Genomic DNA, 27,992 nt, shown 5'->3' with positions numbered 1-27,992 from the left:
TATGGTCCATTCTATTTCTTACCACTACTAATTTTTTGCAGTTCCTAATACAATCCCCCTCCCTACTGGGATTTGTACATACCCTTCACTTAGATTGCATCCTTCCATTGCTTTGTAAAGATGGCTAATTGCACCAGCACACCATGTCCCCTTCTCCCCCTGAGATCTGTGCACATACATCACAAAATAAGTGAAACCTGACAGTTTTACATAAATACTCACCACCTTTTGTATCATTATCCCAATCCCATGCTTCTAATATTAACGTGAACGATCTCTGAAAAGAAAAAAAAAGACACCAGTTAGATAAAAAGCACTGTTATAGGCCAGACAAACAGTGATTTGGAATAAGCAGATATTGCTTCTACACGAAAGCCAACTGAAAGCAGTTTAAATTTTCACCACTTTACTGTCATGTGAAAGCCCTTGAAGGCATCTTCTCAAAAGCATGAAATATAACAGCATTAAAAACTGTGGGGCAAAGCAGGCTAACAGCAAAACAACAACATCTTCCCCCACACACCAAGGACTGAATTATTATTTTTCTCCTCCCACTGTATTTATTTCTCAGCTTTCTTAGCCACAGAAATCCTTCTCAGAAGCAGCTCTAAAAGGTTTGAACAAAGTGAAGGGTCCTGAACTTTGGGAAATAGATACGATATTTAAGACAAGCAAATGAAGACAGAAAATAAAATCAGGGTCATCTTTTTAGAAAGTGCCCAAAACACAAGTCTATAGAACAAGCCAGTTTAGATATGTTTTTTTCTAGAAAAAAAAACAAAAAACAAAAAAATCCACCCTCCATCCATTAAAAATTTAGACTTCTTTCTCATGAAAGGGGAGCTGTGAAGAATGGACCTGACAGACACAGCAGAAACATGATTTTTAGAGAAAGCATGTTTGGTAGTAGATTTTCCACAGAGGAAAAATGAAAAGCATCATTTCAGACAATTTGAAAACTATTTCAAAAGAACACAAGCTTTACCTCACTAAAGCAAGGCTTCAGTAGTTTCCTTTGGTTTTATGACCAAATATGTAGGATAGATGTTGACATTTAAATATTAAGGTTACTTAGGGGAAAAATGCAAATGCAACTTTATGCATAGATGTGATGTTTACCTGTTTTAAGTTTAACAAAAGCAGCTGTCAAACACCTTGACTTTGATAGTTTCCAACTCATCCAAGTTAAAATAAAGTTTCTCACATACATTCAAAACCAGTAACAAAAACAGTTATTGCACCACTATCCTAAAACCCTCTTATATACATCTTTGTGCTTAGAGGCAAGCCACACCAAAAAACTGAAACTCATTAAATACAGCAGAGCCAAAACTTCACATGTGCTGAATTCACAGGCTAACAACAACCTATGAATTCACATGAACCTGGGGATTTTCAGTTGAGGCATGAAGAACACCCTCTTAGGAAGAGGATAACACAAGAATTCATCTATATTTCATAGCTATTTCAGACTCCTACATCAAGAGATGAACATTTTTACTGCGATAGTTCATTAAGTGCTTTGCACACCCATGCTTCCCACCAAGGAAGGTTGATTATAACACTGAAATCTCCCTATTTTACAACCAAAAAAAAATCCATGTAGCACCATTATTAGAGCTCTTTGCTAGACGTCCTTCATGACTACAGCAAAGGACCAGTCTACTCAGTAAAACCATTAATAGGGTGCCTATTTTATCACTTAGTTGCATTAACACATAAACCACAAACTATGCCTTCGGAAAAAAGTTTCTTCTGAACCTTTCAGCTTCAGACATTAGGAAAAAGTGATTTACTGTGACTGGAATGCAAGGAAAATAAAACTTTAGTGGTAGTCATATTACACTCAAGGAAGCTCAGCAGTGACTATACTGGACAGAGGTATACTTTTCTTCTTCCAGAAGGCAGTTCCAGCTCAAAGCATAAAGATCAGTTGATAAGAAGACACTACTTTTGAGGGATGACAACATAGCACAATTCCCTATTTATTAAAAAAACAAACAGTAGTGCAGCATTTCCTCCAACTCCCCACCTGAACATTCAAGGAAGCAGGATCCTACTGTAGTTTAAAAAACACTACTTGGCACCCTTCTAAACTGTTACCTGAGAAATAAATGTAAAGTGAATGGTATCAGAAAGTACCATACAGTAGTGGCCCTAATGTCTTCTGGCAGTTGCAAGTCTGCTTATTTTAGGGATGAGATGAGAAGTGTAACCTAGGCAGAATTCTGCGAATTGGTGCATGATACCAAGTTCTTTACCCACCTCCCCTGCTTTTAACAACTGATCTTGTAACCTACCCCTCAGTTTTCCTGTGCTCCACTGATTAGAAGTACAAAACAGTGCTCAAGTGCTTCCAGATGTCCACTTACTCATTTTATATAAGGGTTGGTCTTTCCTACTGCAAATCAGCCATTGCATCTAACTGCCCACACAGGCAGAGGCAGTAACACACTATGCTGTCTTGGTCAGCTATGCCTTCCCATTGTTCCACTTGAAAGCAGATCTGGATCTTAGGATGCTAGGAAGTTTTTGTGGGAAAGGGAGCCGCACGCAGCACACTGTTTCAACATGCACACACTGGAAGGTGTGAATAAAGGGGTATTCTACTGATTTTAAGGTGCTTAAAATAAGGAGCCCTATAGCTCTGGTGACAAATCTGACCAAACAAGCTAGCATACACTCTAGAGCTGAAAGCATTCCTGTAACACCTTATTACAAAGAGTTATGACTAGCACACAACCCTTCTTCCAAGATGTGGAAGAATGGGGTTTCTGGCCACACAGCCAGCCCCAGAGCCCATGCTGCTGCCTGGCAGGACATGGATAGCACTCTGCAAGCCACAGGTCCAACAGGCCAGATTCAATCATTTGCTTTTCCCCTCCCAACTAAGGACAATCAAGAGCTATACAGCCATCTATAAGAAGCCTAAAGGGAACATATGCAATAGAGACCCAGAGCATTAAACCCTTTCACTTACTGGCACCCCATATCCCTGGTTTCACCATGTCTACCTCTGGGCTAACCAGCTCAAAATGGTGGCAGATGGCCATTTACACACGGACAAGCACATGGAGTGCAACATTTTAAGAGGTCTTACAAGGGTGCCTACAAGCCAGAGACGTTGTTAAGTCACAGTAAATGGAACCAATACACAAATGTAAGTTTACTTGAAAAAGTCATGTCAGCTCCAACAGTTCAGCTGTGCAACCTCCTGCTTTCTTTGACACTTGCACAGCCACCCTCCAAAAGCACCTCACAGACTTGAGAACACATCCAGAAAAGAAGCTGATTAAAGGGCTGCTCTCCCTCTAATAGATAGTAAGATTACCAGCCCAACTTGTGATTCCTTCCTCACATCCTGCTAGGCAGTAGCTTTAAAGAACTCCTCTGCAGTAAGGTGATGGGTGGTTGTGTTCCAGTTATGGCTCCTCAACACAGGAAACAGATCCTTAACCTTCCAGTTCAAAAAACCTCTTCCCCACTAGAGTATCCGGTCTCACACTAGATCTGCTTTAATTCTTTTGAGTTTTCCACTTCATTTTAAAACACTAAAAGCATACAAAGATGCATCTATGTTACTATGTTCATTATGTGCTGCACTGAAAGCTTTCCAATTACAGCTCAACTATCAAAACCATTACTGAAAACTAATACCCACATACTCATCCATGCCGTAACCCTACCTGACAGCCAGAGTAAGAGCTACAGGCTGAATAAGACTAATAGATATAAGTGCCAAATAGTACTTTCAGCTTAAATAGACATACTCAGTTTATAAAAGCTCTACCATTGGCTTGCATTAGGCATATCTCTACATAGCGGATGGTCAGTCAACACAAGCTGCAAAAAACTTCCCTGTAGTACAAGATACTTGTACAAGCCAACATTTTTTTAAAATTGTTTCCAGAAACCAGTTAAAGAATTTGCATTAATTAGCTCTTCTCCAGAGTCTAAGGTCTACCCAAACTTAATCTGAATTCCTGACATCATCCAGCTCTTTAGAGTACCATTAGGAACACGCTAGCTTACAAATTAAGTAGACTCTGTGGAGAACTTACCTAATTATAAGTGTTTGAGTTGAATTCCTGCATAAATTTAGCAAAAAACTGTTGTTTTCTAGTGAGTATCCTAAGAATACCCCAAACTCATGAGTATTTTATAGTATTTCATGGGTGTATTACAATATACACACACCACCACACCATCTTCTTTTCTAACTTGCATGCTACTCAGACTTGAAGCTTATGACTAGCACCTCACTAATAGGACATGCACATTCCAGTCTGTTCTTACAGATGAAAAAAGCTTTATGAAGTAGTATTTGTTCATTTCAACTAGTACTAGCAAAATATTTAGAAGATATTTTAGAAGTGGCCATGGCAGAGATTGGAGGGGTGTGGGTAAGGCAAGGGGTGAGCACATACTGCAATGAAAGCAGTTCACCTCCTTGAATTAAAGGCAGTATCTGTGCTTACCAAAAAACACAACATGCTGAGGCTACCGCTCAGAGAAGAGCATCAGCACAGTTCTGCAGAAAAGCCCAGCTTTACAGAATAACCATTTCACAGGAGGTAACTAAATAGATATGCTAACCTGTTGAGAAAGATACAACTTAAGCCTGTTTAACTATCTTAGCAATGTTGCTTCAGTTGTGTTTTTCCTAGGACCAGTGCTGACAAAAAACAACTTCAAAGCATTATTCCACTGCTTACACTAAACAAAACACTCCCGTTACTATCCCAACGACCTCCTCTCTGGGAGGGGGGGACAAGACCTGTAATATTGGTTTGGCAGTGCCTTTTCGTGAACTATTACTACTACCTTGACTTCTGCAAATCAACATTCAAAAGGTGTGTTTGGAAAAACAGACTTGTCAGATTTTTAATCCCAGGAAGGATGACCAGCCTTCTGACTGCACTTTCAGTCAGGTACAGAATTTATGTTCTCCAACTCAAAACCTCCCCAAAACACATAAAACATTAAGAAAATGTTAAGGTTGAGCTGAAAATGAGTATTTGACATTTTCTGCATTGATTTCCACAACAAGCTGTTGTATATTAAAATATTTATTCTAAGAAAGATTCCTCAATTTCACCCGAAATTTTCTAATAGAAGCATGTTGACTGGAGTTTCTACAGATAGGCAAAAACCCCAGAAGAAACTAGAAATCTGCTGCAGATTAGAAAAAAGCATGGCTCTTAAACACAGGGCCCACATTACCACACTGTTCCACCAAGTGCTACACTGTAAACACAGAATCTCATCACCAGTCAGGGCCTTTTCCTTTCAAACCTCTCTCAAGAACAAGCAACTTAATGATAATGATGCAAAAATAGGTCAAGCAACAGCCTCCTATCACCACTCACTCCAGAAGTTAAAGTTAGACCATTAATAAATCATCACCAGTATTTCTTGCAACCAAGTCCCTAACACCAATCAGCATGGCCAACTCCCAGATTCTTTTCTTAAAGAACTCCTAGAAAAGTGAGGCAAAGACAGGTCCAGGGCTTTCACCCCCCCCCCCCCCCCCCCTCACTCTTTCAAGTGTCTGTCCCCCTCCTCCAAGCAGCCTGCTTGCCTGGAAAGAGCTGACTTAAAGGCACGTATATTCCATTTCCTTCCCCAGGAGCTCTGCAAATCTTTACAACTTCCTCATGCACAAGCCAGAACTGCAGAGGAAGGAAGAAGTGAAGAAAGCTTCAGTGAAGGTCCAAGGCTGGTATCTCTGCCACAGGTTTAAGGGCAGACAGACAGAACAAGCATGCAGGTTGATCTTGACATTATGAAGACGTAATGGAGACCCCTACACAGAAGGAGCAGGTGTTCCTCACTCACCCAGGTTGTGTTTCTCAGGGGAGGGAGGGGGAACACAGAAGGGGGCTGCTTTTTGGAACTTCAAGGAAATTTCAGGCCCGCTTGCATGTAAGAACTTGTCTGCTGCAAGCAAAGGCTATTCCAATGCACGAAATTATAAAAGCACCCCTCCTATAAACCCTCATTTTTCATTTGAGAAGTACCATTGGCATGGTGAGTCCTAAACAAAAGCCTTCCCTTTGGAAACCAGGGCCAAACAATCCCATTTTGTCAGGAGCGTTGCAGAAGGCTGGGTTGGAGTACTGCAAACACTGGCAGCACAGAACAGAAAGCAGTTGAGCAACTTTAAGCTTTCTATTTGAGAGCAATTACTGAAGTTATACTCCTCTTGGCCAAGTCACAAAAGCAGGATGATGTTTACAAGCTTTGGAGCCTTACTGCTCTTTGAGGGGAGCAGTTTACGGGTTGCCCCACCTCACAGCCTTTAGGAAGTCTGCAAAATGTGGGGAGGTGGGGAAGGGAGAGAGGGGGTGTATTTTCTGCCATAGGTAACAGCCTGACATCTCCACCTACACGTGCTTGAACACCTCATTCCTCTCCTCCCCCAAACCAAGCAAAGTCAAAACTGGAGGGGTGTGTACATGTGTGCGCGCATATGGGGGTGGCAGGGAGAAATCAAGATGTCTAGACTATTAAGACATTTCATTGGAAAAGGAGCACAAATAAAAACAACAGGTGACTAAGTTAGAAATGGTCTCAGAGTTAATACTTAACACCCAGGTAGGGACTCACCACCTTCAGCTGAAGAAAATTACCCAGCAACTGGGTGGAAGAATCCTACCACCAACCAGCTGTAAGCATTTATATAAATGCAAAGATATAAACAACTTCAAGGAGGAATTCAAAGGGATATTATAACATCTATTTGGCAGCATGCAGAGCTTTGTGAAACAGAAGAATATTGTGCTTCTCTCCCAAGTATATCAAAATACCAGATCGTGACGTATGTTACCAGATGATACATCTATAGGAAGATCTTCAAGTGAAGGTTTGAAGGTACTTGGATCCTGCTGCAGTGGCAGAACACAACCTCAGAGGCAGCCTTGATATATCACAGGACAGCAAACTGTTCATCTGTGCAGAAAAACTACCAGAAAAACCTACAAGGTTCTGGTAACTTCGTACCTTAGACAGAAACTCAAAGCACATCTCAGCTGATTTAACTTTGTGACAAATCTCAGACACAGTATTTGTTCCCATCACCTTAGTACTGAACTTAAACCCTGAACTTCCGTAGCACCCTCCATCAGAGAACTGCTGCAGACAGAGCATCCTTCTCCTCCACTAAGTAGGAAGCATGCACCTCACTAACAATTTTCACAGTGCCAGAAGCAAGTCATTAGCTTCTTATTTAGAAAAGCTGCAGGAGATCTGTCCAGCCAGTAGTCCTGCAAAGATTTGTATGAAGAAAAGCTGCTAGCTACTCTTATGTTCACAGGACACTGTAGGGGTTCTAGAAGAGTCCATTCCTATTCTAAACCAGCGCCTTTCACCATTGCATGCATAGCAGTAATGTTAGTCTTGCAGAATAGAAGCTATAAAACCCAGAGACAGGAGTTGTTATCTGTTATTCATCTCCACCCTAGTCCATCCTTCATTCCCTGAATCCACCATACACAAATCTCCTGGAGTACAGCAGAGATTAAGTTCCACCTCTGAAATCTAAGCAGTCATTTGCAGTCACTTAAATTTGAACAAATGCCACATGATTAGCTTCCAAACCATTTATTTCCCTTATAGTTCCAGAATTAAGTATTCGCTGATTTATTTTTGCTTAACTACTCAAGCACAAGTGGTCCTGCAATACCTTGGTATTGCCAAGGTTTTCCAGAAAAAATGCACATTAATTTTTAAATGCCAATTCAACCCCACTGATTAGTTTTGCTGAAACACTTCTATCTCACTGCAAGTGCCTTCTGCCTATGTCACCTCTAGATACCTCCTGTATATAAGCCTTAATATTTGTTTATAAAAACTAAATGCATCAAGAGTAACATAGAAGAAGCATAGAAAAAACAATTTAATCTTAGGTCAATGATCAGTAACTCCCATACAAGCAATGACAGTGTTAGTCAGAACTCCTCAGCCTGGAAGAAAAGAGGACTTAAGTATGTAGCTCTGCAGACTTCTGCTACAAAAGGCCCAGGATTTGGTTAGGAATAGACTGTCCGTTTTCTTGTCAATGACAAAACAACAAGAACTGCAGGTCAAATTAAGCTAACATTAGCCATGCTCAGAAACAAAGAAATGAGACAAGATGGCACTTCATGCAAAGCCTGGCAAACTGTTACACAGGTTGCCTGGGGATGCAGCAGGTGTAAGCTTTGTGGGTCCAAGGAGAGATTGCCACAAGCACTTAGGAGAGACCAGTCACAACTAGTTGAAGATTCTTGTTTGGAAAAAAAAAGGCTTAGTAGAATTTAAAGAATTTTTTATGTATCTTTGCCCTGTCCTTATCTCCCACACATATTTGCTTATATTCCCTGAAATCTAGTTTCAACCAGTACAGGTGTTGTTCCAAAGCAAGTATTCCACTTTTTTTGATGGTTGACATTAAAGCAAAAGACTATTAAAGAAGCATTTACACTGTAAAATCTTGCAGGCCTACCGAAGTCATCAGTATCTATTCTAAGGTAATCAAAATCATGACCAAGGAATAGTTGAGGAAAAAGTGACAGGAAAAAACAGAAAACAGTTCTAAATTAGATTTACAATTACACCTCAAAACTTCTCTTTGAAAGCTATAACATCTGAGAGGTAGTAATTGAGAAATCTAATCAAGATTCTCCTTTCTGCAATACTGAAACGCCACATCATGTTAGGACTATTCCAAAAGTCAAACCATGTACACAACACATCCATAACAAGCCATGTGACATGTTGCAACACATACACCAAAATGTTATTCAGAAAAAATGATGAGCTGAGCTACAGCTACTAATAGGGAGATAGTAATATCTGGAATAAAGATTTAGAGGAGTAACGGCCTCTGAAACTTCTCGGGGGGGGGCAGGGGGAAGTAATCTAGATAGTCTTTTAAGAGTGATTAAGTCCAGCCTGGGTGGTACAAAGCAGAACATACTGTCATCCAAGGCAAGGTAAGAGAAATGCACAAACAAAACAAGCACCTATTTATTAACTAGCTGACAATTCACAAGTGAAATACTAAGCTTACTGATTTCATAGCTATTTTTGACATAAAACTGTCAACATATGGGATAAAAACCCTGTTTTAACTACGGAAGACCCAGTATATTTCTGGGGGAAGGCCACGGTAAGAAACACAAAGACCTTCACGCAGAAGCATAACTTCAATAATTAGGCAATCAATCTTCAAACTTCAAGTATTGTATTTGCCACAGTCAAAAACAATCCCTCCTGGTTTCCACGTAACATAGACGAAGGCTTGTGCCATTTCTAGTTACTAACTCCACAGTAACTTCACAGAGATTGAAGAAGCAGCAAGTAGCACCTAACCCTTTACAAGCTGGGCCTACCAGTCACTCAACAACCACTCTAAGCAATAACACTGCTTTCAAAACCACCACCTGTATTTGAGTTAAGGGCACAAAAGAAAGGGTGAAGATTAAGTTATTGTGACTGGCAAGAGAGCTGTGAAGGCAAGAATATCTGTGACTGTCTGGAAATACCAGCTAACTAGAGAAAAGCATTAGAACTTTAAAGCTGGAAAGGAAAAAAGTCAGAGACCTGCTGCAGAAGTTTCCCTAACTTGAGGTGATTCCCTCCAAGGCTCCACTACTACCGATAAAACCTACCTTCAAATAATTGAAGGAATCTGTCATTACTCAAGAACAAACTACAAGAAGACCAGTCTCTTCAGAGCAAGCCAGATTAATTGCCTAGATTTCTAAGAGTTTCCTAGATACTCTGCATGGCTGCCCTGTGTACTCCCCATAAGGGGAAACAGTACATGCATCTGCAAGGCCCTCTGGACCTGCCGCAGCAGCAGCAGACAGTCACTATAAGTTCAGTCCAAAGGCTAGGACTTTAGAGCCAGAATTTGAGCCAAAAATAAGAAAATCTTCAGTGACCTGGGGAAACACATAAATCAAGCAGAACAGGAGGGTGGGGGAGCAGGAATTAGGACATCACAGGCCTGTCAGAGCCTTACCTGTAGAGAAAACTTATTTCACAATTTGATTTAAACTTTTGCACACTGCCCAGTAGTGAAAAAATACCTTGAACAAGAATATTTTCATCAGTACCCACAGAAAGCCTCCAGAGACTTCCAGAACTCAACACCATTCAACAGCTCAGTAAAACTGCTTTTCTTCCACATGAAGGAAGCCCGCCCCACCACAGGCTTTCCAACCTGCAACAAAAAGCCTAACAGATTTTTGCTTTCCTCTATTATCACCTCCAAGGTGATCCTAAGACCCACTGGGCATAAGACTAGTGTCCCACAAAAAGCTTTGGGCATGGGGAAAAAAATAAGTCTCAAAAAAAAGACAGTTTCTCCCAATTGCCATCTCTTCTATAGATGCCAGAGCACTGCAATGCTTTGCTTGTGAATAATAGCTGTGGAAGTACAATCTCCACTACCGAGAAGCACATGTACAAAGTAAAATTCTCCTCAAAACAATGTATTATTAAAACCATCCTACTGTTGTTTAGCTTTAATTCTGATCATCTATTGAAACAATGATGAGCACAGCACGAAGGAGCTAACGCAACCAGTAACTGCATACCAGGGCTCAGCAGAAGCATTAGCCATCCTTACTACTGCCACTCTGCTAGTTAATTTACTTAACACACTTACACATACTTAACCTTTGGGGAATCTGATTAAAAGTCAACCAACACAAGTGCACAATTTGCATTGGCACCTGCCACTCAAATGAGAACCCAGTGTAAACTCCCCAGATTTCGTGTCTTTTTGATGCTTCTAGTGCAGAAAAAAATAGAAATGAAATGTGCTCCATTGGGCATCAACCCAGAAAACTTGCTAGAACCTCAAGTCATAGCCTTCCCTTCCATCCTACTTAGGGAGAACACAAGGTGGTGATTTTAAATTGAGATTAGAAACAGATTAAATCAGAAATTACACACCAAAGAGAATGTTTACAGCAAACATTTCTCCGCTAGTACCTGAATTTAATGGACAAAAAATAAGTCTTTGACCTGGCAGAAAAAAAAGAAAGTATTTTTTAAATACTTTCAAACTTCACAGCTATTAAGATATAGCTCTCTGTACCACAGCCAAAGCCAGCACTGGGAGTTTCCAGAAATTCACTGAGTTAATCCAATAGCAAAGAACAGAAGGAAGTATTGATGAAATTAGAGAATGGAGAAAAAAGCCTTTTAGAAAGAGACGTGCGCAAACACAACACATTGCAGTCAGGTATCCTCTTAACAGCATTTTATTAGATTTAAGTTGAGGCTTTCAGCCTTGCTACCACCTTTGAAGGTGGCAAACTTGATATTAACCAAGTATCCATGACCTACTCCTTCCCTAAAGTTTTGGAAGAAGTCCAAGATAAATTAAGCCCCATTATATGTACACTTTCTTGTTGCATTAATGAAAACGTACCTAGATTGTCTCTTTTGAAGTGTATGCATCAACTATGAAGACCCATTAACGGTTGGTGCAAACCTTGTTTTATGCTAATATTTAGAATTCAAAAGATGAACTAGTAATTAATACTGCTCTTCCCCTCCCCTCTGCACTCCATGTGGCATGGATATTAGTGTCCTCTGGGCACTTCAAGCCATACATCATTACAATTTCAACTTGAAGTCAAGAGGGAATTAAACTAACTATGTAATAACATACTTTAATTATTGTTCTAAACACAGAACACCTGCATGCACTCTTTTGTATTGCATATACACATACTAAGAAGGTAGACAAACACAGAAAAGATAGATATGCCCCCAAGTTCTATGTATGCAAAGTTCCTAGGAATAAAGAGCATTTTAAACTTAACCCTTTTACATAACATTAGCTGCTGGTAGCACTGCAGTCTTCTTCATTTATGAAAAGGCAAGTGCCCACAAAACCAGTTCAAGCTAATGAGACAGGATGTCTTGCCCTAGGAAGAGGAGAGGCCCACGCTCAACCTCTGTTTTGTTCCTAAGGGAGCACAGAGATTAGGGCACCGTTTTTCTCAGTTCTCTTCAACTCTTACCAATCCTACCCAACAAAATCCTATTAACTCTAGAGCTAGCTGTGCAGTACCAGCCACATTTGAAATACACACAGGCAAAGACTTAGCTGGCCCACAGTGATGGCAACAAATGACTGACCAAACATTCGTACAGTTCCAAACAAGATGCATGATTTTCCTCCAGCTGTATTTGCTCTGAGCTCAGATCTAGCCATAGGCCTCTTCACTGAAGGGCAGAAACGTCTAGGTTTTATTGTGTAGCTGACATAGCAATACATCAGGTCACTTTGAACTTCTATTTGATTGTAGATTTCCTCACAGACAGTGAGGGAAGTTTCAGGAATTCTGGAAGACGACATAACATGCTTGTGCTGTCCTTCATTTCAGCACCAAACTGAACACCAGCTCAAATTTCAATTTCTACGCATGCTAAAAAGGCTGGCTGAGAACGTGAAACACCTTGATTTCAACACCATAGGTAGCTGCTCACCTTGCCTTACATCCTTCTCAATTATTTGCACCAGGACACTGCAGACATAACCAAAGCTCTATCCATATCCCGCTGTTCTCCATATGAAAGTAGTCTGACCGGACAAGGAAGAGTTCCCTCTACAAGAGAGGTCACAAATTCTTTCAGAGACCAACACACAGGATTTGAAGAAAGGATTAAACAGGGATTCTTCACACAGACATGCACATGTAGTTACACATACACAGAAACACTAGTGTCTAGTTTATAAACATGTTCCTGAAACAAATGCTTGGTTCACATTCCAGTAGCAGCACTGAATCTTCTGAACACTATCTTGTAGCTACAGTAAATCTTAATCACACTCTCAGCACCAACCACTATGCTGTATTTAGTTACTATTAAAAACCATCTGCTTACAGCAGCAAATAGATACAGCATACAACCGTATAGTAAGTCTACAATTCAAGGTACCTATTTGAATATGCGGTATCCTGAAGTCCATCAACCCCACTGTAACAAAATAACACCAGAATTCCAATATCTTATCATATTTTTCAAGTTAATGTATAGTGGAGTAGATCTGATATAGCTTTATGTTATTACAGATCAGAAAAAACAAATCAGCAGGCCTTTGGAAGGAGAGCTTTGAGCACACAGAACTTGTGAAAGCAGACACTTGTCAATTAAGAGTGCTTCTCCATTTTTTTCCTTCTCCCCTCACCAACACAGATCTGGAAGCCATGAAAGGGAGATCATCTCAACAAGTCCTCAAATTTATTTCATTGTTGACCTCTAATTACTTCTCTGGGGTAGCAATGTTACAGCTTTCTTCATAAGGATGAGTATCCACAGGAAAAAAGAATGAAGCAATATAAAGACAATCAAAATTGAACTATTTAAAGACAATATTATATTAACTATTTTAAGTTTATTTTGCTAGTCCAAACCAGGATTCACGACTCAAGAATGCATACAAATGAGTAATTCTCAGTTTCTTTAGCAGTTTCATTTGCCACAGTTCTTCTGCTGTTCTGTCCAGATCCCTTGGCAAGCTAAAGTTTTGCAGACTACCATGTCTTGAAAGTCCATCCCAAGGACTTGGGGACATACAAATTATCACTGATAGCAGGCTGCCACAAGTCAGACAATCTCCTGCCAGTTAAAGCTTATTTTATTTACCCTCCAGTTGCAGTGATCTGGGAGTAGATATGAACAGCTACTGATATTCACCATGTTCTTCTCTTAAAGCCCAGTGACAGTTATGTTCCAACAGTTCACAGTTACATAAGTCAGTGACATAGCACTTAGGAAAAAGACGTATTTGAATTCTGGGAATTAACCTCTTAAGAGCTGCCAGCAGCTACATTTGAGCAACCGTTTTACCTTTTATCTCTTAGAAAGCAAGAGGAGATGTGAAGTAACTAAAAGCTGCACAACCCTGAAGTTCGCCATTAAGCTGTGGTGACATTAGAACACACTCAAGGAACACTAAGTAACTGAAAGCCAACATTTAGCATGCAAGTCTGAACATTTCAGTTTCTCTACTTCTTTCGCTTCCCCACTTTCTAATAAGAGAAATCGCTGGTCTCTGTGGATCAACCAGGGACACAATATTCAGTTCAAAGGTCTTAAATACAACACTACAACACTTTGGGCCTATATGTAAATATACGGTTTAAGCAACAGGTTTATAAACACAGGAGATGCTATCAACTTCTCGTTGTGTAGAACAAGAGTTAGTAGCAGAGGCTTGTACATGGCTGTACTTGGTCTTAACAGTCCAAGTGAACACAGTCTGACTTCTAGGCTTGGCTGATTGCAAGCAGCCAGTTACAGTAAGCTCCATGACATACTGTAAGGAAAATCACATTGTTTTTAAACATAAAATATTAGAACTATCAAAACCACAACAAAAAAGACTTTGTACAAGGTGCAAGAGCAAGGAACAGCCACTGAAATCTATAAGCAGTAGCACAGGTTACCAAAACAGTACTGTTAAAATTGTCTTCAGCCAGTACAAAGAACAGCAAATGGTACCCAAAATTGCACATCCTGTTAAACTTCTACTTCAGCCTTTATTGGAGTAGATCAATAATTAAGCTTCTTATGTATTTCTCAACTTACTGCCTGCCTAAAGCACGTCAGTCAAGCCTTCCAAGCATCAACAAGCTATGTAATTAGAACTTAAGTTCTCCAGCTAGAAGCTTGGACTTTTAACTTTAAAAACGTAGGCTGTTTTAAGATAGACATTTCAACTTTACAGTATTATAAACAGAATTACACATACTCAGAAAAAAAGACCAAAATGATTACACTTTGTGTTTTAAGTTAACAGCCAGCTCATCCAGTATTTCACTACAATTTGCACGTACTGCTTCAGGAGTACTGAAAGCTAACATCTTCTACTATTTGTAGGATACTGCATCAATATTAATACTGCCTACTCATCAAAAGCCTGCAAATGTTAAGTTTATCCAATTCTAACTTTAGATGCTTCTTTACTTAAGCTGGTATGTTCAGAGTACTAGAAAGCACAGAATAGACTAGAGAACTAGTGGGCTACCTGGAAATAGAAGCAGCACTGCAAGAAACATTTAAGTGTAGTAATAATCAGATAACAACGTACTGAACAAAAGACATCAGAAGACATCCTGCTGGGAACAAGATATATACAATCAGGACTTTCAAGCCCGAAGCAGGATGTAAACAGATTGCAGTTTATGTACTAATACTCCAGTCTTATCTCAGATTTAAAAAAAACTTCAGAGAACGAGCACCTGTGCATCTGTCCAAGGGGCATATAATTGGTTACTCAAGGACTATTAGGCTGTTCCTTAGCAACCTCCGCAAGCTCTAATCAAGTAAGACTAAGATTGTCATTTAGCCTTCAAACGCCATGCCCCTTCCATCTAATATAGCATTTTAACTACTGCTGAGGAGCACACAGTGATTTCAACCACAGATAAAATCCACACTATGTTTTTCAGCTGAGAGTTACCAGGAGATCTTCATTTAAAATATGCTTTTAAACTTAGTCAGTATCCAAAACAACAATCAATAAAATAAATTATCATTTTTCCTCCTCTTTATACACAGCAATAGCTAACTACAATTCTCAAAAATCACCTTGGAGATAAAGTTTAGTAAATGAGCACAAGCTATAGCTCAACTACCAAGCAATGTTTTATAATGGTAAACCATTCCCCGAATATAATTACAAGAGAAGAGTTTAATATCTAAAGCAGCAGTAGACACATTTCAGGTAAATAGTAAGCATTTATCTCTCAGAGAGGTGGTATTTGAGTCTTTGGAGATGCTGAAATGCATCTATTGTGCTGCACACAACGGATTTCTCCAAACATCACTGAACGGAACTCTAGCTACCAGAGCCAAAGGAATCTGAATAGTTAGGAAAATAAGAGTAACTTAACCATTCAGTCCTGGACCAGCTTCATTGCTCTTCCTCATCAATGCACATACTATAGTTTCCATTCAAGATTACTTGTAAAGTTTTATATACAGTTTTTCCTTAGATAGTAAGCAAAGGCACCCAGTATCCATGACTGAACTAGTAAGAGCCACTCCTCCCTGGCTCAAGGTGATCCACCAGAGAGCCACTGTAAACCCTACAGCCACACGTGCTCCTTCAGCTCTCCCTGGATGTACAACAGAGGAAGGCAGTGGCTCCACTACACCATACTGGTGGACGTTCAGCAGGTACCCAACACAACCTAGCACAGATGGACCCAGTCATCCACACAGGTTCGCTCCCCAGCCTTGGGGACAGCAAGGGAAGGTGCTGGGGTGGTCAGATTACACGCCGACCCGCCACTCGTATGACAGCAAAACACACCGTACAAAAGCCACCAACACGACAGCACTGCTGATGATCACCTCTAGCCAAAGGCTGACCAAGTTTAGATACCTACTAACCCAGAGCTGAAGCAGCTTTCTGGCAAGAAGCCCAACAAAGGCATATCAGAGTGCTGCAGAGGAAGAGAATGACAGAGTTACTGCCAAGGAGCCACAGCAACCACCTTTGAATGTCTGGATAAACATGAAGAGGCCAGAAGCAATGTCAGTATACCCTTATTCTCTCCTTTCAAACCACTTTTCACAAGCTTCTTCCAGCTCAGAGGATTACTAGCAGCTGGAATCGGAGTGGCCCACGGGAAAGTAAATTGATGTGCTAGCAGGAGAGTGGCCCTCCCTTCTCAGCCTCTTCAGTAGGCCGAACGACTCTGAACCACAGCAAGCAATGCAAATAGGACCCACACAGAGTTGACAAAACATCAGCCTTGTTTTCAGAAGAGAAGGGAGGGAAGGTTTTGGGCACAGAGTAATCTAAAGCTTCTGCAGATGACTAAGTGCATGATGTGATTATAGCTGCTTTATGAACTTAATAGTTTCTAAAGTATGTTCATTGCATGTATTTCAGAGCCCACACTTGCACAAACCAACACAGAGGAAAAACAAGTGAAGGAGTGAGACTACACAGAAAGGGTAAGTTCCATTCATCTCACCTCCGCAGTGACTGTGGTGTTGCTCAAAAAGGGGCCAGAGAGCCACCAGCCTTCAGGGATACCAACAAGTGAGAAAACTCATCTAGCTTATATCTGTCTTTAACACAATCTCTCCCATTCAAGAAAGACTTTGTGGCAAGTCATTAATAACAGATTAAAAATGCACTAAACCATTTTTGGCACTTTTTACATCCAGAAAATGTAGGTGTTTCACATCATTTACAGTTTGACAGAAGCTTAATTTTTCACTGCTGCTGTGCTGGCAGCCACTGAACTCTAGCAGTATTAACTCAAATTGAGCCAGACTCACGCAGGGAATACAGACAGTAGCATCAGACCCAGAAGTTGGGTTTTACAATACAAGGCTTCTCAAAACCTAAACCAACAGATTTCCTTGAATTTCACTGGATCTCTCAGAAAGTCTACAAAACGATGGGTCCGCAGCTCAAATAGGCCAAATATCACAAGTCCGATATAAACACATCCAACTACAGTTTCACCCCCAGCCACTTATGCTAAAAGACAAACCAGATCACTTAAGATTAAAACTACAAATACTCATGTCTATAGCAGACCTTTCATATAGGCTTTTTTTTTTTTTTTTTGAGAAAACAGGAGTTGGAACGTCTTCAAACAGCCCAAAGCCAGAGCTACAAAGCCCCCGTCATGTTGTGATGAACGAAACATACACCATTTCTACCTCAACCTCTTCTCCACCTCACATTCTCTAGCAAAAGGTAATCCTGACTACTTTAACACCTATTCCATTTTCAGTTGGAGCTGTAATGCCCACACCAGCTGTATGCCTGGGAGAGCAGCGTTTCACCGAGAGGCTGGCTGAAGCACCTTCTGGAATAAAGATCAGAGAGCTGACAAGAGGTGTCTAAGCACAGCTCTCAGCATCTGGGAGGGAAGGTTATTTGTCTGCAAGTTTGAATTCAACCTCAGTGTTTCTTATAAATAAGCAAGTGTTTATCTAAGGAAGCTTTCAATGAGTATAAGTAGAAGTGTTCTTTTTTCCGATCTGGCCATCTCTGTGACATTCAAAAAACCCCCAGAACTTTAAGGCATACAGGCTTAAGCAGTAACCAGAATATCATCCTCTAGGGTGCATTTATTTCAAAGGCATTAGAAATTCTAGATTCAGTAACATCAACGTATGGAAGATTAAGAGTGCAAAGAACATTTCTGCTTAAAATTAGAAGATAGATTTTCTATAGTTACATGAAACTTAAGTCTTTAGGCTTTCTATTCTGGGCAAGCTGCAAATAGTTGCTGGCACACGCAGCATGCCAATAATAAATCCCTTTTTCAAAGAGTGGTTCTGAAGTGCTCACCATTAAGGCCTTGATTCTTTTTTAGAGGTGACACCTGCAGCTGCTATTGAAGTCAACTGGAGTTGTCACTATCCAGCATTGCTCCAGCCAGTCTCTAAAACACCGCCCAATTATATCTTCATTTAAGACAGAGCACTGCAAAACCTGCAAGCTACTCTTTGCATTTGCATAACCCAAACCTGAAGGGATATTGTTATATAATAAATCATCCCCTCATCATACTTTTATTTCCAATCAAAAAAGCTTAAGTCAAATAGGATACTGAGCAGCTGAAAGCATATGATTCCCTGACCTGCTTCTCCAAGACTGAGGAAATAGGAAATATGGATTCAGAAAGTCTGCATTTTCTGATCCACAGCATTATTTGTCCCTGGATCACACGAAGCAGATAATGGCTTTATGCTCACAAGGACTACAGGTGCTTCTGTTAGCACAAGGAACAGTTTGTCATGCCAGTTACCACATCAGTCCCTCAACCTATTGACAAGACAATCTGGCAGTGAGTAACCAAGCAGCAAGTTCAGGAGGGGAAAAAAAAAGGATAGATATCGAAAAAAAAAAAAGATTTGTGCTATCAGCACAGACTTCCATTTGGGAAAAGAGCTAGGCTACTGGCAAATAATACATTAATAATTCATGTAATTTGTCAATACATACAGCTATCTACTACATTATTTTTCCATGCTGACTTCCTCTGTTAATGAGGGGTTATAACGCACTTGCATCCCACATCATTATACCAGATGGATTTTACATTTTGGCATAAGGTGATGCTCTCACTTCTTATTCCCTGCCTTTGATTCTTGCTTGGGACTGTGCTGCGTATGCTTATTAAGAAAAAAGTTTCAACAGAGCAAAGAGCAATTATTTAGAGGCAAAGGTTGCTGAGTATCACTTTAGATACTTTACTTGTGAAATGCTGATCATTTTCATGAGAAGTGTGTTACATTTCTTCGGTAAACTGCATCCAAGTACCTTTTTGAGTTGTAAATGGTCTAATTTTAACCTGCCTAATTTAAGCACATCTGTCACAATGGGTCATCATTCAAGGCAACAGAGTGCACATCTACCCTACCAGGGAGCATGGAGTAACCTAATCCAGGATGTTTTCATTACGAAGCCTCGAGATCCTGATCTTGGGTAGTGATGTCTCTGTTAAGACAGAAGGTAGACCAAGTGTAACTCTACCAGCCAAACAAAAACATACAAGCACATTTCCTACAGTCAGGCTACCTAGCTCCCTGCAGGCATCAAGGATCTAGATAACATGCTTCAAGGCTAAATGCCTCCCAGGGCCTCTCTACTTCCAAAATATACACAAGTTTTCAAATTAGGATTGAGAGTACTTGATGCAGAAGATCATACTCAAGTAGACACCATCTAAAAATGCTAAACAGAGCACTGGACCCATTAAACAATAAAAGCTGCAATGTCAAATATCCTTGCTTGGGTTTTGGCAGGGGAGGGGGAGCAGTTGCTTTCTAAGAAATCCGACATTTACTGCTGCAGCCAAGTTATCCTTTCAGCAGCTTTACATATTCAATGGTTCATACTCCAGTTTATGTTTTTGCTCAAGACTAAACACTTCCAGGCATTTGGATGAGACTCACATGCGGACTGCACGTGGATGAAATCCACACAGCCTAGATATTAAATTTAGACACTTTCGTGTATTTTTAACTACCTGAAAGTTAACAGCGCTTTAGAAATTTACAGCTAAGTGTTATAATCACGCTTTTAGTAGGAAAAACTTAGTATCAGCACTTACAAGAACAATAAATGAGCTGCCTAAATTCCAGCGGGGAAGGCAGCCTTACCAGAGCAAGCTGTGAGGACCCCCTGAACCTCCCATACCCCTTCGTCAGATAGGTAAAGGGTCCTAACTAGGCACCTGTTGAGTGTCAAGGAGAAAGAAATGGAACTGCTTTTTTTTCTCCAGATACTTATCTCCAAGTCCCTGAACTCTGAAGTTCACCTGTGGAGTTCAGAGCACAGAGTACTCATGCATACACTGCGCTGTCAGTCACACCAGACTAGCAAGAACAGGGGGGCTGAGGGGAGATAATTATGCATATTGTTGTACATGATTTCAACATCCATGACTAGTCAGAACAATTCTTCTATATGACTAATTAACTGAAGTAATGAATGCCATACCAATATTTATGGTGCAGGAAAAACTGTGAATTCCCTGAGGGAACGAACAGGGTGGAGAAAAAACCACACACACACACACAACTCCATTTCATGCCGTCTTGAAAAGATGTATTAAAAATGGTTCCATATAATGCACCCAACAGAATGCCTACACCTTTAAAACATCATCTTCAGGAGCTAAGTAATCTCTCATTTATTTAACCAAAATTTAAATTTTGGTAATATCCTGGTATCGATAACTACTGCTGTTAGGTGTTTCTAACTTGGTCAAAAGGAGGCACTTGAAGGTTCGGTGTCTGAATAAATGGTGTCTGAATTTCTTGCCATAAAAAATGCTTAATAATGAACCGAAGCTGTGTAAGCTTTGAAGAATAAATTCTGATCGCTATTTGAACCCTTCTGTCTTCTTTCTTTTAGAATTACACACACTTTAATTGCATTATCTGTTTGTTCACAATCTCAAAAGAGCATTAAGCTGCAAGTTTTACAGCAGGAGGCAGAGAAAAAAATGTGAGGTAGGTGGGTGAAGACGACAGCTGTATTGTTCTAGCTGTTCCTCAACCTCTCCCACTGCCAGATTTCTGTGGATGATGTATCCCAAGGTAGCAATTTTACGAACTTTTTGGCAATATCCCAAGCTCCTCTTGCGAATCAGAGATCAGACTAATGATATTAAAAAAAGACAGGAAATAGGAATAAGCTGGATAACCTCTGTATCAAACAGGAGAAGTCACTGAAGTCTAATACTGCAGCTTTACAGAAGAAACACTTGTCTTATAATTAAAAAAAATAAAAGAGGCAAAAAACAGATATTTAAGATAGCAGATGCATTACAGCTATTGTTAGTTTAGGACAACGTCCTATCAAACAGGCATCAAGAAAACCTCCCTCAAGTGATGTGCACATTACTATATGAGCATCCTTAAGTGAAGGAGCTATCACCCAGGCGAGTTTCGTAAGAAGTTCACATATACTAATGCTGCTTTTCATCAGGGCAGGATTCTTCAGTCTTAGAAAAAAAATACTTTAAGTCCTTTGGCTACTGTGCACCAAAGCTAATTTGTTTCATAAGCGAAGAACACACTTTTATGAAAAAACTACATCCCTACTGCTGTCTCATTTGGCTACAAAGATCTAAGAACAATTTTGAAATTACCCCAGAAGTTGAAACATAACCCAGGAACCCCATTTACTTTCAAAAAGTAAGCTGTTAAACTAGCATTACTGTTAAGCCTCTTCTTGCAGAGTCTATATGGCTTATGTACAATTGTGACAAAGATGCTGCATTCCCCATCAGACTGAACATCCACAATTCAAGAAAATACAACCTATAGGAGGGAATTCTTTCTCTAAGTGCCTCTGCAGAGCACGATACGCAGACTGCTTTTAAAAGTACAACTACTCCACAGCTTATTTTTAGAATCAAGGGTGGGCAGGGAGAGTATTCAGTAAACCTTCCAGAAATCAGCCAGCCACCCACTAGACTGCAGTGGCACTGTTTAAATAAATTACAGGCTGGTTTGCAACAGCTGCAAAGAAACAGTGGAACAACAGTCGAAGACTTCAACTCCTGTAAAACGCTGGGGGCAATAATACCAGAAACAACAGCAGACATGGTATTGTAAGCTAGAGACACTGTGGTAATCTACCTGCAAGAGGGAGGTCAAACAGGCCTTTCTTAGGACCCAATGAGCACAGAACAACAATATCCGGCAGCTGCAAGGTAGGAATGTGCTTATTCCAACAGCGTAAAAAACAAAGACGGCTGGGCTTAGGGACCTGCACTGTAAGGATTATCAAACTCTCCTCTTGTTTCAAGTAGCAATACTAGAAACCAGCAAATTAGAAGTGTGACTTCAGCTGCCTCTACTTCCTCATGCAGATAACATATAAAGTTTGAGGTGCTAATGTTACTGAAATCTCCTACTTAAAAGAGGAGTTTATGAGTTCACCAAGCCCGTATTACACGGTCAACAAAGGAGAAAGAATTTTAATTTTCCCTTTGATCTTATAACTTAAGAGCAGAGTTCCAAACACCCTGTTTTCTTTATGGTATTGACTATACCTGTTAACAGCAACCTTTCTTATTTCAACAGGCCTCTGGACAAACAAAGGCAATGAAAACACTCCAACTTGGCAATGAGAACACAGAGCATCTGTGCAGAGAAATTAATAGTTTGTACAAATTTATTCACCATCTAATTCAAGCAAAACCCCAACCTCTGCATAGGGGTGGTTAATGTGAGGTGCACAAGCATCAGAACAGAGGGTCCCTGGTAGCGCAGGAAGTTTTAAGTGTCTGTAGTGGAGCGGTTTCCTTTCCAGAATGAAACACAAATGAGCAGTTTCCCCGCCTGGACGGTTCCTAGCAGTAATTTTCAAGATAAAGATCCTGCAGGCTGCCCACCTCGACAGACTGCTGCGGGCCATCCCATTTACTGGCCACCAGGTGCCCAACACGATCTGTGGGTACCAGGGCCAGGATAACTCACCAGAATAACCCTGATATCACCATGATAACTTATCTCCCTGCCCAGCTGGGGCACCTCACCATCAATCCCCACACCTCAGCACTCCACCACCTGCCCCACTCAGAATGGCTACACGCAGCAGCTGTGCTGCCCCAGGGGCCACCTACGTGTCCCGGGGGGCCCTACCTGCCCGGGGGGGGGTCCCTATCCAACCCTGAGGCAGGGGGCACACAGCCCGGACCCCCCCCCCCCCCAGCCCTCCCACGCCGTGCCCCTCACCCACCCCATGCCCACGCGTGGGGCGCTGGGGGCTGAGCCCCGTGAGGAAGTGGCGGGCATGGAGAGCACGGGGACCCCACTCAGCACTGAGGGGGGGGCGGCTCCACTCCTTCCCCAGCCCTCTGTACGGCGGCTGCCAGCCTCCCTCAGGGGACAGCCGCCGTGTGTCCCCCACACACAGGTGCCCCCCCACCCCGGGGCGGCGGCGGCGCCTCCCGCCCCTCCCATCCCCGCTCCAACGGCGGCCACGGGGGCGGGAGCGGCTCCACCACCACGAGCAGTGGCAGCAGCACCAGCAGTAGGAGCAGTAACAGCAGTACCAGCAGTAACAGCAGCGCCCCGGGAGGGGCGGCCGCCCGCGCGCCCTTCGCGAGCCGCGGCACGCGCCCCGCGCCCCCACCTGCGCCGCCCTCCGGCGCCCCCTGCCGGGGGCAGCCCCGCGCTCCGACCCGCCTGTATTATTGCCATTATTATATTATTTTTAATTCATTTTTCTTGCTGTCCGCCCCCACCACCACACTTGCTCGGGGATCCCGTCAAGCCGTACCCGGTGCCTCCGTCCCCACCCACTCCCCCCGGGTACGGAGCGCGTCCCGCAACCTGCTGCCCCCGAGCCTCGCTGCGATAATAATAAAAAAATAATTAGTATTAATTATAACGGGGGGAGAGGCGGCGACCTACCGGCCACGCGAACTGGAAGGGGATAACGATCCTGCCCGTCTCGGGGGTCCTGCCTTGATGGGAGTACTTGTTGCCGTTCAAATAAAAAATATTTCCACCGAGCACGGGGGTAGATCCGAATCCGTAGTTGCAGGGTCCGACGGGGGTGATCTTGGCCTGGTATTCCTTGAGGCAGACCTTCACGTAAGTGTCGCACTCGTCCCGGGTGCAGCCCTGGTTCTGGGGGCTCTTCACGCCGTCGCAGCACTCCCCGTTGAGCAACTCTCCGTTTACATTCCGCACCGAGTTAAGCTGCAGCTCGAAATAGCCCGTGGAGCGGGACACCTAAAAATAAAAATTAAAAAAAAAAAAAAATCAAAGGGAGGGGAGACGGGCACCCGGAGGGAAGGAAGGGGGGGGGGGGGGACAGCCCTCCGAGCAGCACCGCGGTGCTGGTGCACGAGGAGGAGGAGGACAAGAAGGGGGCACGGAGCCCCGGGGCGCCCCCCCCGCGCCCCCCTACCTGCACGCAGGCGGCGAGGAGCAGCGCCAGGCCGAGCGCGGGGGCCGGGGGCCGGCGGCCGGCGCCCCCCATGCCTGCAGCTCCGCGGGGCCGCCTCACAGGAGCCCGCCGAGCCCACCGGCCACGGACCGGCGGCCGCTCGCGGCATGGGCGGCGGGGGAGCCGCCCGCAGCGCGCCGGGGGGCGCAGGGCATGGGCTGCCGGCGGGGCCGCCCGGAGCGCTCCGCTGCCTCTGCCTCCTCCTCCGCTGCCGCTGCTCCGCTCGCCCTCTGTGCGCCTCGGCTCCGCGGACACCCAACAAGTAGGTGCCGGAGTGACAGCTTCATTACCCATTCGCCGCCGCGGCCGCCGCCTTCATATTAATGAGGGGGACGGGCCCGGCCCCGCGGCCGAGCGGGTGGGGCCAGCGCCGCTCCCGGGGCGGCTCTTAAAGGGCGGTGGGGGGGCAGCCGCCCCGCCCTGCTGTACCCTACAGTGCCGTACCCAGCCGTGCCACGCTCTGCCCCGCCGCCAGCGGGGGCTCCACGCGTGTGCGCGCACCCACGGGGGGCGTGCGTGCCCGGGGAGCAGCGTGCGCAGTCATGGGGGGGGCACTTATGTGATATATGCAGCCATAGGGGATATTGGGGGGCACGCAGATGGGTATGTGCACCCACGGCCGTGTGGGAGCGTGCACACGCAGGCAGCAAGGAGGTGGGTGCACTGGAGGAGAAGCGATCAGGGTGGGAGCGCGATGTAGGGGTATGCACAAGGGGGGGTCACCCGTGGGATGCTGTGTGCATGCTCGTGGGTGCAGCGGCTGGAAGAGCCTACAGCCACGAGGAGCACGTGTAGGAGCACTTGGTGCATGGAAGTGTCGTGGTGGAGGAGCTCGCAGGGTGGGATCGTCTACAGCTGTGGAGGAGTGCATGGGGTGGGAGCACCTGTGGCTGCACAGAGGAGTGGGAGCAGGCACAGCCACGGAGGAGCACACATGGTGCGTGCACCCACACTTGTGTAGAAGCCCAAAGGGTGTGCACGGCCACGCAGGAGCAGTTGTACAGCCCTCTGTGACATGTGCAGTACGCAGAGCAGATGGCCAAGTGGTGGGATCTTGTCCTCCTCCTCCAGTGGTGGCTCAAGCAGCTAGGAGAGTAAGCGAGCAGAGATTTCTCCTTTAGTTTAAGCACCCTGTGATTTTGATCCCTGCTGACAACTATGAAAGCTATACATCCAGACAACTGCATGCTATGGATACGCTATCAAAGCCCAGATCTGCATTTAGGACCTCGGTTTTCCTTCTGTTCCTCTCCCTCCCCCCTCTCCCCGTTTTAACTCCTTAGCACCGATCATCCACCGGGGCGGACAATCGGAGAACAAACAGCTCAGAAATCAAAGGGCTGTCATGTTCCCCTGCGCGGAAAACCTTTCACGGAGCCTCCCCCTGCCTTTTCAGCGCCCCGGCTGCCCCCCGTCCCTCCAGCAGCCAGCCGGCACGCTGCTCCTCTGCTATTCATGGCCAGCGTGCAGCTGCAGCTACTCTCCTAGGCTGACACAGCAGCAGCTGCTATGTGTGTGCCAGCTGGCTAGCCGCTCGCCGAAATCCTCTTGTCCGCCCCGCTCCCCTTGCTTTCCTGCTTCCCCACCTACGGACCTGCGTCTCCTTTCCCACCCACGTCTCCGCTCGCCACAAGCTGCTGCAGTTTCCTATCACCCCCCTGTCCTGAGCCTACCCACCGGCCATCCTTACTCACCTCGCTTGCTCTCCGGGAAGCATCCTCTACTTTCCCTCTTATCCCTCCTGAACTCAAACAGGAGCTCTCTGAAGTGGAGCAGCAAATATTGCTTCTAATTATTTTGTGCGTCCTCGCTTTGAAACTGTGCCTCCCAACACAACTGTGTTCAAGCATTTTTCTGGTTAAGATCACCTCTGGGATAACCACCTTTGGAAGAAGGCAAGGGGAGCTGAGGGAGGGCCAGTGTGCTGGTTTGATGGGATATTTTAAAGTTGCTTCGTTTTGCTAATCAGAAACTCTGCTGGGCCCTTACCATGCCCAGCTGCACCGTTTACTGGCTTGCAAATGGACAGGCAAATGCTATTTAGTTTTAATTACTTTTTCTGGTGGCTGAAGGGAAGGAGTTTCTTAGACTTGCTTTCTGCCTAATGATTATTTTGCGATGGATGGCAGCCAAAATATTTTGCAAGACAGGTATTTTGTTTGCATGTATCATCATAAACAAACATAAAACCTCATAATCTGCGTTCAGCGTTATGCAGTCAATATGCCTCTGGAGGAAGACACATTTTTATCACCAAGCTAAGCAAATATAATACAGAAGAAAGATGATCCAGGAGTTACAGCATATGCTCAGGCTCTACAGAGCCAAGCTCGGTTACCTGCTGTATCACAGAATTTCTTTGTTACCTTGAGCATGCTGCATGGTCTTTTTGTCCTTTGGTTGTGCCTTTGTAAGTATTCTACGTTTCTCAAAAACTATGGTGCCATTTTATTTTGTTTTATTTTATTGCAAGAACCTGACTTCAGAGGAGCAGAGAAGGTGCAGCTATTTCCAGGCACTTTCTCTTTCTGCTTAGGGAAACGTTCATTTCATCCTCCTCGCTGCTGCAGCCCCATTTTCAGCCTGAACTCCTCAGCTCTCTGCTGGGGTTATTGTTATTTCTCAAGTGCCATGGACTTCAGCAGGTATGTGAAGCTGCTTCATTATAGTTATGCACAGATAGTGATGGTTTTAAGGAAATGCAGCAAAAACGTTTCTTAATATGAGAACTTTGAGCTCGTAGATGAGGCCAGCTGCCAGATGAGGAGGTGAGCTCTGAGCTGGGCTGGGAGCCATCCCCTGTAGCAGGGCATCCCCTGCCGCCTGGCTCCTGCCCGCTGCTCCATGCAGGTCAACACATTTCGAGGCACTTTTCTTTCTCTCCCTCCCCACCAAAACGAGGGTTACCAATATCCATCTCAAAAACTATCCATATCCTCTCACTGCTGTTCCCTTGCTTCCTTCTCCTGCCGCTCCTTCTCCTTTCTCCTGCCGATGGTTGCCACTGGGAATTAGGGGCTGTGCACAGGGGAGGAGCGGAGAAAGGGCCGAGGAAACCGGTGCCTGACTTTAACCGGGGCTTGAGGCTGCCATCAGCCCTTACTCATCCTGCACAGGGGACGCGACTGGAGAACATCAGTCCCTCTGGCAGGGGAGGGACGCGCTCGCTGCCGGTCTCGGGCAGGCTGGGGTTCCTGCATCCCGCACCTCCTTGTTCCCAGCCCTCTGGGCCAGCATTTTTGCTTTTGCACTCTGCCTGCACGCCTGCGTTAAGTTTATGCCTGTATGCAAATCCTTTGCAAGTATGCTCATTAAATCATTTGCATAAAATATCCCTGGAGTATCACAGCAGCTAGGAAGAGGCAGGGTTTATCCACTTGCCTTAGAGACTTTCAGAGGTGTGGGGATGTAGTTTGTCAGCGCACATGTGGATATGGATATAGACATATATATCGCATTTATCCAGGCCAGAATGTGTCTGCTTGGGAAAGTTAAAGGCAAGAAGATCGTTTTGGATGTTCTCCAT

At 43.7% G+C, this 27,992-nt stretch overlaps 1 protein-coding gene and 1 long non-coding RNA gene across 2 annotated transcripts in view; one reads left to right on the top strand and one right to left on the bottom strand.

Annotated features, from left to right (window-relative positions):
- JAG2 (jagged canonical Notch ligand 2) overlaps positions 1–24,588 on the bottom strand; it is a 68,127-nt gene extending 43,539 nt beyond the window's left edge. Inside the window, 3 exon segments of the mRNA XM_040558672.1 lie at positions 223–277; positions 23,926–24,249; positions 24,428–24,588. Coding sequence (XP_040414606.1) covers positions 223–277; positions 23,926–24,249; positions 24,428–24,499 — 451 coding nt within the window. The 5' untranslated portion in view covers positions 24,500–24,588.
- Positions 11,613–23,194, top strand: LOC121070886. The gene is made up of 4 exons (XR_005820276.1): positions 11,613–12,483; positions 16,916–16,980; positions 17,616–17,737; positions 22,591–23,194. It is a non-coding gene; the product is annotated as an uncharacterized LOC121070886 (long non-coding RNA).
- Positions 24,589–27,992: the final 3,404 nt, after the last annotated feature.

The sequence above is a fragment of the Cygnus olor genome, chromosome 5 (assembly GCF_009769625.2).
Source record: "Cygnus olor isolate bCygOlo1 chromosome 5, bCygOlo1.pri.v2, whole genome shotgun sequence".
NCBI lineage: Eukaryota > Metazoa > Chordata > Aves > Anseriformes > Anatidae > Cygnus > Cygnus olor.
Note: the sequence above shows the minus strand (reverse complement) of the source record. Positions and strands in the feature narration are given on the sequence as shown.